General features: G+C 41.3%; 2 protein-coding genes across 2 annotated transcripts in view; both read right to left on the reverse strand.

The window, feature by feature from the left end:
* The window catches only part of BTBD8 (BTB domain containing 8), a 121,917-nt gene extending 113,878 nt beyond the window's left edge, over positions 1–8,039 (reverse strand). The window contains exons 1-2 of the mRNA XM_044000323.1: positions 7,655–8,039; positions 3,676–3,873 (exon numbers count right to left, since the gene is read on the reverse strand). Coding sequence (XP_043856258.1) covers positions 3,676–3,873; positions 7,655–7,779 — 323 coding nt within the window. The 5' untranslated portion in view covers positions 7,780–8,039. The remainder of the gene's footprint in view (positions 1–3,675; positions 3,874–7,654) is intronic.
* Positions 8,040–10,962: 2,923 nt separating this feature from the next.
* On the reverse strand, positions 10,963–12,585 carry LOC122754566 (lysophosphatidylcholine acyltransferase 2-like). The gene has a single exon (XM_044003102.1). The coding sequence runs from the start codon at positions 12,583–12,585 to the stop codon at positions 10,963–10,965; it is 1,623 nt and encodes a 540-aa protein (XP_043859037.1).
* Between the last annotated feature and the right edge of the window lie 650 nt (positions 12,586–13,235).

Here is a 13,235-nt window from a genome sequence, read left to right on the forward strand (position 1 = left end):
TAGTGTTTGCTATCTTATTCTATTTACTAATACCTCCAACTTCATTTTCCCACATTCCTGAATGAAGTAGCCAGGCCTTTAAATCTTAACCTTTGTTTTATTGGTTCCTATTGCTGGCTTCTACCTCCCCTGGTGTGTCTGAATTCAGAGTGCTGACAGATTAGAGCTTTATGCTCTTCTTGACCCTTTGGAACATCCTCAGTTGGGCCAATGCTGCAATCTGCCAGACCTGCTGGGGCAACCCTGATGCTGGCACTACTCCAGGTTTTCAGCCTGTTTACCTGTACTTGAGCTAGCTTTTGGAATTGGCAATACCATCTTTCTAACACCTGTGATTTTGATTATCTTTTCATGTAGTCTTGGGATATCGAGCATAAAGAATATTTCTCTTGCATTTCTTGATCACTGTTCAATCTGATTTGCTTTTAGTTCATTGCTGGGCTCCTCTGTGATCTTTTTTATAGCAATCTTAACCAGAAGTCTCAGGATAATCATTTTGAATTAACCTTACCCTGCTGACAGTCCTTTTGCAAGCAAGATCTCAACTACCTATCAGTCAATTTATTTTCTTTTGGTAATCTTTCTGGGATGATTTTGATCACAGTCCATCCTATGAAAATTATTTTTTATTGGAATAATTCAAAACAATGCTACTAACAAGTAATTCAACGATGTCTTTTAATTCAAAAGACAACTGTTATTTTGCATTTTATGCTCCTTTCTTTCAAAGAATTTAAAATATTTCCTCTAAGCTGTATTTTGGCAGTGTCAGTTTTGCCTTTTTTCTCATGAATTGTGCTCTGTACAATATAATGCAAACTGGAATATTTAAGAGCAAACCTTTTTTATATATTTCATACTCTAGCCCTTAAAAATCAGTTATTCTAAATTTTCTATGATCTTTTAATACATATAATATTAAAGTCTGTAATCAACACACAAGAATGTGCAATACAGACTGAAATATAGTTCAGAAGAGAAGTCAAAAATGATAAAGACAAGCAACAAAAGAAGAGATGACATAATGTTATGATAAATTATTACAAACTCATATTCATATAGTACTTTAAAACAAGATCTCAATCTATTGTAGACAAATGAATTATTTTTCCTAGGGAAACACAGAAAATAGAATAGGCTCATATTCTAAATTGGTTACCTACCCTATTAGTCTGTTCTTGGGATTTTTGGGGTTGAGGTTTTTGTTTGTTTGTTTTTTCCTATTCTTGAATTGCCTTGCAAAATTCCATAATAACATGGTAAATTCCATTTAAGTCCAGAATCCTTAAGGAGCTCTGGATGACATTACCAATATGGATAAAATTATTTTTGTAGATGTTCCATATTATATTTCCATTACTGCTGTCTGTACTTCAGAAAGTAGCAAAGAACTGGAAACAAAGTAAATACACATCTACTGGAGAGTAGGTAGACAGTGTAGTACATAAATAAAATGAAATATTACTTTGCTACTAGAAACAATGAATATGAATAACAGAGGAGAACGGATTTATATGAATTATTGCAAAGTTAAGGAAGCAGAAAGCAATGTATATAATGACTACAACAATGTAAATGTAAATAATAAAAAACAACCAGTAAAACAAAACACTGTGTAACTATAAAGTCAAAAGGCTGATCTCTAAACACCTCCCCCACCCAATAGATAAGAAAATGTACTTTCCTCTCTAGTTCACTGAGGTGGAGGACTATAGATATACAATACTACATGTACTGTTCAACTCAGTTGATATTCTGAATAGACTGTTTTACTGCTCTTCTGTATTCTTTATTCCGAGATGGCTTTTTCTACTAACTGGTAGGGAAGGGCAGGAAGGACACATTGGGAAGTGGAGATGATATGAAAACTAAAGATATCAAGAAAAAGAAAATATTATTGTCTTTTGGTAAATGGGAAAAGAGGACAAATTAACCATACTGAATGTTTAATATGACCTATATAAATTATAATAAAGTAAAACCTCATTAAATCAGAAGACAAAGAAAATTACAAAATGTCCTTTTAAAAATTAGAAACTCTAAAAGGTTGAATTTTAAAATAAAATATAGTATTTCCAATTTATTTTCAAAGTTATAAATGAATGTTTAAATCAAACCATATTAATTTTTAAAATATAGTTTAATTAGATAAATTAGAGCTGCAATTGGCACATAGACCCAAATATCTCAAATCTCTTGGCCCAGAGCTCTTTCTACAATGTTACCCATAAAACCATATACATGCATAAACACTCATACCCCCAACACACACAAACACACAAACACACACACACACATTTAAAATTTCTAATGTTGGGTTTTAACACATAAAGCAAAACCTTTTATTAAAAAATAAAAAGCTATACTATTTTTTTCCTGCCTCATAAGTTTAAATAAAGTGTCAATCTGTCTCAAACAACTTTTTAACTCAATACCCACCACTTGCAGAAATCTGAAATAATAACAAATACTAATTTTTAAGAGCCTACTAGCATGTGCAAGTTAAAAGCAAATTTTTAAAATGAAAATATTTGGGACTAAATTTAAAGATGAATTGATTTATTTAAAAACTAAGATTTCCTACTATATAAGTCTGAAAACAAATTTTTTAAATCATATTTGAGGCTACTATTACAAAATAAATTTTGCCATATGGAAATGGATAGGGCTAGGTAATTTTTTACCAATTTTTTAGGACAGCTTCAGAGAAAAATCTAAAGTAATAAGAAAAAATAGATTCCCTTGAATTTATAAACCCCACTGGAAAGTTGACCAACTCAAGAGTTCAAAGTGAAGAGGAGGAATTTGGATTACTATATATTTTAAGTGTACTTACCCAAAGAAGTCACTAAAAGCACTATAATTTTGATAAACAGAAGCAGATAAATAGCTACATATAGCAACTAAATAACATCTATAGTTCCTTTAAGACCCTAAAATCACAAGAAAACATAAATCACACACAACTGCTATTTTTGCTGAATAAATAAAACTCTGGTTTGTCAGATTGATCAATTAATACTTTGATAAATAACAGGCACATATTTGTTATTCCTGGAGTGGAAAAGGCATCTTTAGAACAGCATTAATTTCTATGCTTTTGGGAAAAGGAAAAGAACTGGGGGTAAATGGTATTTTCAATTAATTAATCAAATTCACTGAGAAAATAATGGAGTATTTTCTGGTCTATTATTTTTAAAGTCCTGAGGATTTCTATACAGAAATCTCTAAACATTCCTTAAAGTATGTTCTTTAGAGAGTAAGTGGCAAAATTCCCCTCAGTTTATTTCCTTTTTTAGAGTAAAGATTATGAAGTTACACAAACTACTAAAGGCTACTTATAGTCATTTCTTAATTATTCTTTATTCAGTCAATTTCATACAAACTACAAGGGGAAAAAAATCACTTATAATTTTCATTTCTGTAAATATATATAATTTTAAGCTTAAAGCTCTGTCTCAAGATAAAAAAGATTACACAGTTTATCATTTACACGATCAAAAACATGCCAAGACTTATTTTTTTGCTCCCCACAAAATCACTATTATTTCACCTATGTTAAGGTGACTTGAAATTTAATTGAATGAAAAATAAAACGGGCATAAAAAAATAACATGAAATTAAATAACATTTAAAACAATGTATAAAATGAGTAGAGATTGGGAAAACACTTACTGTAAAAATGTTCTAAATTCTGAAGGTTCGAAGTTCTCCACAGCAACAGGAACATGGTTCTCCCAATTATTTAATGTTTTTCCAATAGTGTGAAAACAGAAGTCTGGAACTCTTGCTAAAAGCACAGCTTTGTGAGCTTTGAACAATGTAGGACCTATACAAAAAGTGACATCTGTATGGATTTCTTCTCTTAGAAGCCTGTTAAGGATAGGAATCACAATTTGATTACTTTTAAAACTTAATATGTCAAATATTGGTCTTAAATTTTGTTTTTCTTTTATAAAAGACAACATACAAAATACATTTTCAACCTAATACATAAAAACATATTAATCAAAAGATGAATTATTTCTATCTAACTCAGCTGTAGAAACTTGGCACATTCTTTCCTTGGAATTAAAATTTTCACCTTAGAATATACAAAGATAATTCCAGTAAAATAACAGCTAGAGAATTCTTTAAAGGAACATTTTATCTTTAAATCTGTTGCTAGATAAGTGTCATCTGTCACATACAAATATTGCCATTCTCTGCTTAATTTCATATTCCTTCTGTTAGCTCTAAATTTTGTACTCCTGATAGGAAAAGTACAACTTCTTAAAGGTTTCTATCTAAAAACATAGTGCTGACATAGTATACCACTAAAGTCATTCAGAAATTGAAAGAGAAAAAGGCAGTAAGGCCAAATGCAAATAATATTGATCTTAAAGGTCCAAGGATTTAAATAAAATTATACACAATATAGGTTATTATAGGAAAACTGACCATGAATTTTCCATATTTAAAAAAGACTGATTCTTAAACCTTAAGAGGTGTTTGAAATTAAAGATTCATTAAAAAAAAATTTAAAAAAAAGATTCATTAAAAAGAATCCAACAATATTAAGTCTAAATTTTTTCCTTTGTCCCAGAAGTGCCACTCTGATGTTTTAACCTACCATTAAAAACATGTAATTATGATTTCATCTCATCGCAAAAGCATTTTAGCATTTCTCAGATTTGTTCATACTGAGGACCAAATAAATTATTCTGGTGTACAATCAATACCCAAGTCTAAAATTAGTATTAGAATGGAGTCTTATATCACTGTCTTTTAAAAAAATTTATTTTAAACAAGAAGTTTATTTAAACAACAAGATGTTTGACTTGAAGGGAAAACTATCTAAGATCAATTTCTTTATAGTAATTTATCCCTACTGAGAGACAGAGATTGCCCTACATGTAACAGCTACGTACAAAAAAGTTATAAAATCATCCTTGGTTTTACAATGATAAAAGAAAAACATTGAAATTATCCAATCAAACAAGGTATGCAAGGATTTTTTTGTGGGTTTTTTGTTGTTGTTGCTGCTGTTGTTGTTAAACAGTGAGAGCAAAATAACTTACTGGAATATAAAGAAAAAAGTTGAATGAGCATGCCACTAATGGAGAAAAGGGATATTTTCACAGAACCAGTTTGTTTTTTTTTCCCTCCCCATCTCCATTTGATGTTGATCAAAATATACCATCAGTCATTTAGTTAAAAAAAAATACACATTATGCCTGTGCAGGTACACCAGTTACTTTATGTACAATAAAGGAATGGGGGAAGGGAATCAAAGAGGAGAGAAAACTGTACTGCAGTAGTCAGGATGTGGAGGAGCCAAATCTTGGTTTTCTAATTGTGAATGTATCGTTTTCCTTGGGAGCACAGTTCTGGAGTAGTTGCAGGTTCTCTTTTTAGAAAACACCACCTGTCTGCTGCTGGAATACATCCATTGTATCTTCATCCCCCTTTTCCCACTGTGCAGGTGTGTCTGTTTCATTGATTGGTTGGTTGCCCATCGAATCGGAATCTCATCTGCCTCATTGACAAACCCTGTTGTTCACAATAGGCTTTCATTAGTTTACTAAGTGGTGTGTGCCCTGCCACCTTCAAATTAATGTGGTCCTTGTTTTCAGTCTTGACTCCTTCCTTCGGCTTTTCATGGGCCATGGTGAGTGGGGGGGGGGGGTCTCCTCAGCCTCCGCTTCACAAAAGAGGCACCAGGATGGGACGCTCCAAGGGAAGGGGAAGGGGAAGGGGGGAGAAGCAGCAGCGGGAGGGGCAGGAGAAGGAGGAGGAAGAAGATGATGATGGTGGTGGTGACGGTGAGGAAGAGGAGGAGAAGCTATGGCTGTCTTTTAAAGTAAACTTTTCTTACATCTTACAACAGGTGTTCAATAAATATCTGTTGAATGAATTCATTACATAAATATCAAATAACTTTTATAGCACCTTAGTCTTCTTCTGAGATTGAATATTCTCAATGAACTTCCATAATGCAGTAATACAAAGTACCATCCATACCGGTAAAAAGTGTAACAACTGGAGAATGAAGCTATTCATTACCATGGAAACCTATTTGTTACTTTATAAAGACTTTTTATGTAAGCCTTTGCAACACTTTGCTTAAAACTGTTGTTAGAAGCTTGTTTTATAGTATCGTATATTCTGACTGCTCAATAAATCATAAAAAACTTTTCAAATGTTACATTTACTTTCTCAGTGACAAAAAGCTATGTTGTGGTTTCTGACTCTTCATAACCCCATTTGAGGTTTTCCTGGCAAAGATACTGGATTAGTTTGCCATTTCCTTCTCCAGCTCATTTGACAGATGAGGAAACTGAGGCAAACAGGGTGAAGTGACTTGCCCAGGGTCACACAGCTAGTAAGCACCTAGGGCTACATTTGAACTCAAGAATCTTCCTGATTCCTGGCCCAATGCTCTATCCATTGTGCCACGTATTTGCACTTTGACAGAAGGCTAGTTTTCTTTAATATTAGCTCTGCTTTATATCATCTTTTCTGAGTAGGTGGAAAATCATAGCAATGACAGGTATTTAGTGGCTTTACTTTTAAAAAAAACTGTTTCTGGACTGATTTAGTCTCACAAAAGCCTTTATAGACTGAATTTTCCCACAAGGAGACGAAGCAGCAAGTCTAATTCTGGGGATCCCATTCTGGGCTTCAGACAGGTGCAGTTCAAGTAGCCAAACATTATTAAAGATCACTGCGCACATACACGACAATTACATTCCACTTTAAAGCCTGCAAGCTGATTGCCATGGAGTACGTCATTTGAGATCCTGGACAATCTTCGGGGTGCACCTACGGGTAATTTGGAGCTGCGGGTCTGGCAGGAGACCACCACGCCCTGGCTAGGGCCAGGGATGGAGCCGGCAGCGGGGTCTGCAAGGCGAGCTCGGATCCGGTCTCCGTTTCGTCCGTAAAATGGGAGTAACGACAGCGGCCGCCTCCCAGGGCCATCTCGAGGATCAAGCATTCATCATATACACGCGCCAGCTTTGCGGGTGGCGTGGGAATCGGCTGGGAAGCCTCGCTGTTACCTACAGAGCTCTGACATGGAGGCCCAGTTCCGGTCCAGTTCCCCGGATAAAGCGCAGGATTCGGGGGATGAGCCGGCCCCGGGGCCCCGCCCACGCTCCCCTACGAAAAGTAACTTTCCTTTGGCTGGTCAAACACTGGGCCGCGTGGTCGCCACGAGGGTAGGACGGAGCCCCTCCTGCCCGCAGCTGGGCCCGGGCCGCGTGCCACCCACGCGTGGTCCTGGGCCTCGGCTCGGGACGGCCCTGGGGGGCTCCGCTAGTCCCCCCCTCCTCCCCCGGGCGGCGCGGCCTCGGACCCCGCGAGGGTGGTGGGCGCCCTGCTCCACCTTCGCGAGCGTCGTCCCGGGATGTCGGGGCACGTGGCTCTTCCCTCCCTTTCCCACCTAAGCCCCTAGTGTCTGTCATCCCCAGAAGCCCACCCAGCTGAGGAAGGAAAGGCCGCGGGATCCGCCCCTTCTGGGCTTTTCAGCGGCCGGCCGGAGGGCCTGCCATCCTGGGGCCCGGGGGTCCGAGCCGCCCCGTCGTGGGGGAGGGGCCGGAGCCACGGGCGCTCCCGCGCATGCTCCGGGCCGCAGAAGGCCCACCCCCACCCCACCCCCGTCGCCTCCTACCTGAGGAGATCTTGGCTCAGCTGCTCCGACACCATCGCCCGAAGCCGGCGACGCTCAGCCACCCCCTTTTTGCAGGCTCCCGGGGGTGCCTGGGGGCCCGCGCCGCTCGCTCCGCACCGGGCCATGACTCCAGGTCAGGCGCCGCGAGCTCGAGTCGCGCGCCGGCTCCCAGGCCACCTGAGGAAAGGGGGCGTTTCTGGTCCAGGCCCCGGATGCTGCTGCCCCGGTGGCGTCCACACTCCCTAAAACCAGCCGAGGAAGGGACCGACTGGGTTGCTTTTTATAGATGGCCCCTGACTTCCAGCCGGCCGGGCGGAATGAGGAACCTGGCGGGCCCCTAGTGTTCGCTGGATAACGGCCTCACGTGATTCTCCCCTCGGGCCGGTGGTAGCGCAAGCGTATTAACTTTGTTTACCTTCGCCAGGGAGTGCCGGGGGCTCGGGGTGGGATCGGAACGGAGACCTCTTCCTATTGGTCGTTGTGTAAATCGTTTCCGTTACCCAGCCAATGAGGCGCGTGCCTCGGCGCTGCTTGGCCCGCCCCTCGCGCGAAGGTTCCCTCGGGGGGTAGAGGAGGAGTCTGCACGTGCCCTCCCCAGGTAGCGGACTCGGGCGGCTCCGAGGGAATGCTCCCGAAGCAGGGCATGCCCAGAGTGTACGAGTGCAGCCCACCACCCTACCCTGGTGGACTGGACCCGGCATCTCCCTCGTGTATCGTAAAGAGGGCCATATGCAAGGTTTGTAAGGAAGCGAGAAAGCCCAGGGGACACTACGGTCCACGACCTGGTTGAGTGGGAAACTACATGGCAAATGATTGTAATTTAAAGAGTGCTGTGTTTTTATCGGGCAACTAGAGGGTGAAATAGATAAAGTGCTGGGCCTGAAGTCGAGAAGACTCCTTTTCCTGACTTCACATCCGGCCTCAGACACCCTGTTTGCCTCACTTTCCTCATCTGTAAAATGAGCTGGAGAAGGAAATGTAAACCAGTCCGGCAAGAAAACCCCAAATGGGGTCACAGAGAGCTGGGCACAAGTCAACCACAGCAAATGTTTTTAATTTATTGACTTCCCCAGGGAAAAGCACAGTAGGGGAGAAAAGACAATAATCCAACTAGTTAAATTTCTTTCATCAACACAAGTAATGGAATGGGAACTTCCTGGCATCTGAAAATTGCACGGCTGTAATGGTCTCAGATCCAAGGAGACCAGGGTAAAATCTTCTATTAAACTAGTCAAGAAGTGATTCCTACCCAACTGCCCAACATAAAACTTATTCCAAATAATGAAAATCTTTGATTCAGGAAATAAACATATAGTTAATTCTTGTCTGTATTAATGGAGAGAAAGAAGTAGGAACAAATAAAAATGTAAGCCCCAGAAAATGTAAGTCAGCTTGAGTCTGAGTAGTTTCACATGTCTTTATATCCCCAGTGTCTACCACACAGTAGGAACTTAACAAATCCTTGTTCACTGACTGACAGTACAAAATATTAGATAATCCAAAAATATTTATAATTGGTTGCGAAATGAATTGAAAACATTATACCCAAATGGGTATAAAACAAGAAAAGTACTTTCTACATTGTTACATAATAAAAACGTCAAAAATACAAATGAAGGCCAAAAATGCAAAACTTGAACAATGATATTGAGATTTTAGCATAGTTTACTTAGAAATGCATTTGGGATATCCTATGCTTCAAATTGAAAATAAAGGCCAAAGATATTTTAAATACATGAAAGAAAAAAGCTTGAGTCTTGATGGGATCTTAATTAATCAACCAATCTACAATAACTCTTATAGAATCCTACCCATCCTTCTGTTGTCTCCAGTCTGTTTTCCTGTCAGCTAATGAAGGAGCACCTAAATTATTCTCCAGAGCTCCAGATTAGATAGCAGAATGGGGCTTTAAGAGTAGGGTTAATTTCTGTGACCAGAACTGACCTCATTTTTAGGCACAGAAAACCACTATTCTAGTGATGTAAATTAGAGTAAGGACGACAAATACCTTGGGGGTGAGGTGGGGGGAACTTCCCCTAGGGACCTACCTAAAATTGTTCCGGGGAGATTCACTCCTTTGATTTAAGGTATTATCCTCCATTAAGGGCAAATGATCCTTATTAGCTATAAGCCCTTAAGTGTAATGGATTTTTATCAGATTATTACCCCGGAAGGGAGAGAAATCATAAAGGCACTGTGTACCTGAAATGGAGGAGGTGGAGAGAATTTGAAGGAATGAAGAGAAAGCTGAAGACAAAGGATGGTATCTCCTATTTCAGTTTGTCCTAGGGTCTAATCTTTGTGTGGCTTTCATGACATTCATCAGTCAAAGTTAAAGACAAAATACTCCTTTAAAGAATCCTGCTCCCATAATCTGTCTTCTCAAGAGATATGCTTACTGAATGTTCATTAATGTGGAACATTATCTATATAATCTTTGGAGCAGGCACCGTCTGTTAACTTGTTTTTAGTAGTCCTCTCACTTCTGACAGTTTCTGGAGAACTAATGAAGTTCAGATTGAGCACAAACTTCTCCACTGGAGTTTATGACCTATGAAATTGGCTGTTGAACCTCGTACAATGACTTCTTTTCCAAAGCAGTTTTGACTGTCATCTTCCCAATTCTTCTAAAAATAAATGAAAATAAACAAAGCCTTTTTATCAGTTCAGTATGTATGTTTGCTCCTAGCACTCATAGTTTTTCAGTAACTTTATTGGTAATGGCAGATTAGGTAAGTATTGTCATTATTGGCACACAAGGCCTATCCTTTGTAAACTAAAGCCAAAGATGTTTTTTCCCCCATTCTGTCATTTAGTAATGACAGGAGGCAAGCTCCTGTGGTATGAACCTGTTTCCAAACATTGAAACAATAGCTTTGCTCTTATTATATGCTTTGAGATAGAAAATTTGTGTTAGTCTGGACCAGAAAGATAAAGGAGATGTGTCCACTGACGCCCTTCTGGTTTGAAGAATACTGGGGGAGTTTTTCATATAAGGTATTGTAATCTTAAAATAATTGCCAATTATGCTGGGGTGCTTCAGTGTATAAAAGTGCTCCTCCATTCAGGTTTTAGGTACTATTAAAAATTTAAATATGCTAACAACTACATCAGATGAATATGTTTTGTCAACCTGCTTCCTAATTTGTCTATTCCCATAAATTATAGCAATCATTAGGCCTTCTTATGAGAAAGCTGGTAATGAAAGGCCCAAATAAAATATTCTTTACAAGCACATTTTAAACATCAATCAATCCCTGTAGAGCCTAAAGTAAAAACTCTGGAGTTTTTCTCCATGAAAATGAGTTTTAGTTATCTTTTTTGTCTGAGAAACCTTCATCACCATTTTCAGAGTGGTCTTTGTTATCTGAATTCGATCCTGTAAACTTAATGTCTTTTGGTAATGAAAACACGTGGCTCGCCTGGAGTTCTAAGTACGTAGTAAACAATCTGGCATATTCTGGATTCTTCATAGCAAAACTTTTAAATTCTGAATAGGAAATGTGATTTGAATTTTCTTTGGCTATTTCCTGGAAGAGACTTGAAACTTCAAGGTTTCTTACACCAAGAGAAGCCTGTAGAATGCTGGCAAACTCTCTCTCTGTTATATAACCATCCTCATCAATGTCAAAGAGCTTAAAAGCCATGTGGATAAGGTCTTCTGTGTTGGCAGGGTTGCACAGGACAGATAGCCCAATCACATATTCTCTAAAGTCTATGGTCCCATCATGGTTCCGGTCAAAGAGCCCAAAGAGCTGCCTGAGGGTATCAGTAATCGGAAGCATCAAATACCTGGCAAACTCTTCGATTCCGATCCTGCCGCCTTTGGAGGAAGTTGCAATCGTGGCATATTCATCCAAATGTTTTCTGACAGTATCCCAATCCAAATTCAACTTCTGGCTAATTTTGGTAAATTCCACCAATCCAGCTTCCATAGGCAAGGTCAGCTTTCCTGCCGAAATCATTAATCTGCAGTCTTCGTAGGTATGCTCTGTGACGGGCAACTGGAGGGCATTGGCCATGACGTTCCGTACTCTGTTGGCATAAAGGGCAGGATCGTTTCTTTCTTCATCGTCAGGGATGTAGACGGGCATGAACTCCACTTCCATATTTGTGAAGGGCTGCGTGAGGGTCAACAGGAACAGCTGGAAGGCCGAACTGCCCTGCCAAGTCCAGGTCACGGTGTCCACCTTGTTGGGGTACCGGAGCAACAGCGGCTGCACGGGGACCCCAGGAACGAAGGCTCCCGGTTTGAAAGTAATCAGGCACGAGCGGTTGGTGCAGGTGGCTTCGGGGAAAATCAGGATCTGCGGCCAGGTCCCTAGGGAGGAGGCACGCTTTTTAATCTCGTTAACCGTGTGCTTCCTGGAATCCGGGTCGGTGCGGGACACGAGCACTGGCTGGCCGCTCAGAAGCAGCCGGCCAACGAACGGGAAGCTGGCCGTCTCCTGCCGAGACACAACGGTCGGCAAGCCGGTGATGATCCAGGCGATGCTGTCGAAGAAGCTGGAGTGCGGGGCGGCCACGAAGATGGGCGCCTCGCGGGGGCTGGCCCGCACCCCCTTCACCTTCACCAGGAAGCCCATTACGAAGAAGAAGATGCGAGCCAACACCTGCAGCAGCGGGTGGGTCAGCCGCCGCCTCCATGACCGCAAGGGCTGGCTCAGCCTGGGCGGGTAGAAGGCGGTGGCCACGAAGGCCAACGGCCAAGAGAGTAAGACCAGCAGGAGCAAGACGATGAAGCGCACGGGCAGCAGGAGCAGGCCGCCCAGTGAGATGCAGAGCCAGCGCGACGCGCTGAAGTGCCTCTCCTTCACAAAGGGGTTCTCCACGGGCGGCGGGAAGAGCGATCGCTCGCGGAGCGAGCGCAGAGGCTGTGGCCGCTGCCGCAGCAGCTCCTGGGAGGAGGACGCCTCCTGGCTGAAGCTCATGGCCTGGCCAGAAAAGGCCAACTCTGAGGACCAGAGACGCAGGCCCGAATGGCCTGGGCAGCCCAAACCCGGCCCACCTGATGGTCAGCCGAACCCTCTGCGCAGGCGCCCTCTGAGGCCACGCCCCCTCCGCCTCCTCTGCATAGAGACCACCCCCACCCCCACGCCCCCATCCAAGGCTGGATTGGGGTGAACTCTACTTCTGGAAACATTTCAAGTCTACATTTTGTAGGGGTTCCTAAACTGTTTGTGTCAAGGATCCCTTATCGACAGTCCTAAAATAATATTTTGTAAAGTCACACAATATGTAACCCTAGTCCCCAAACCCATGATCGAGGACTCTTTTCTTACTGGTTGCAAGAAAATGCCCTTTGGTGTTAGCGGAGAGCAAAGGGCCTCTTAAGGTTCTCTTCAAGCTTCGAGCTGCTTGGAGCTCTTCTGGCTTCCAGCTTCGATAAGGAAGAAGGATGAAACCAATCCTGCTTCAGGTTGCCCTGAGAGGCGGGCTCCACCCTGTTCCTATTCCGGGCTTGTTACATGAGAAACTTTGGGGAATTTCCCCTTGGGTGAGATCTAGGATCCTCTCTCTTGGTTGAACTGAGTTACCTTCCTTTTATTTTTTCTTTCTTTTTCCTTTTTCCTTTTTTTTT

Source organism: Dromiciops gliroides, chromosome 4 (assembly GCF_019393635.1).
Source record: "Dromiciops gliroides isolate mDroGli1 chromosome 4, mDroGli1.pri, whole genome shotgun sequence".
Taxonomy (NCBI): domain Eukaryota; kingdom Metazoa; phylum Chordata; class Mammalia; order Microbiotheria; family Microbiotheriidae; genus Dromiciops; species Dromiciops gliroides.

What these genes read in the sequence shown, in the direction of transcription:
- LOC122754566 (XM_044003102.1), bottom strand. Translation starts at nt 12,585, where the DNA reads ATGAGCTTCAGCCAGGAGGCGTCCTCCTCCCAGGAGCTGCTGCGGCAG.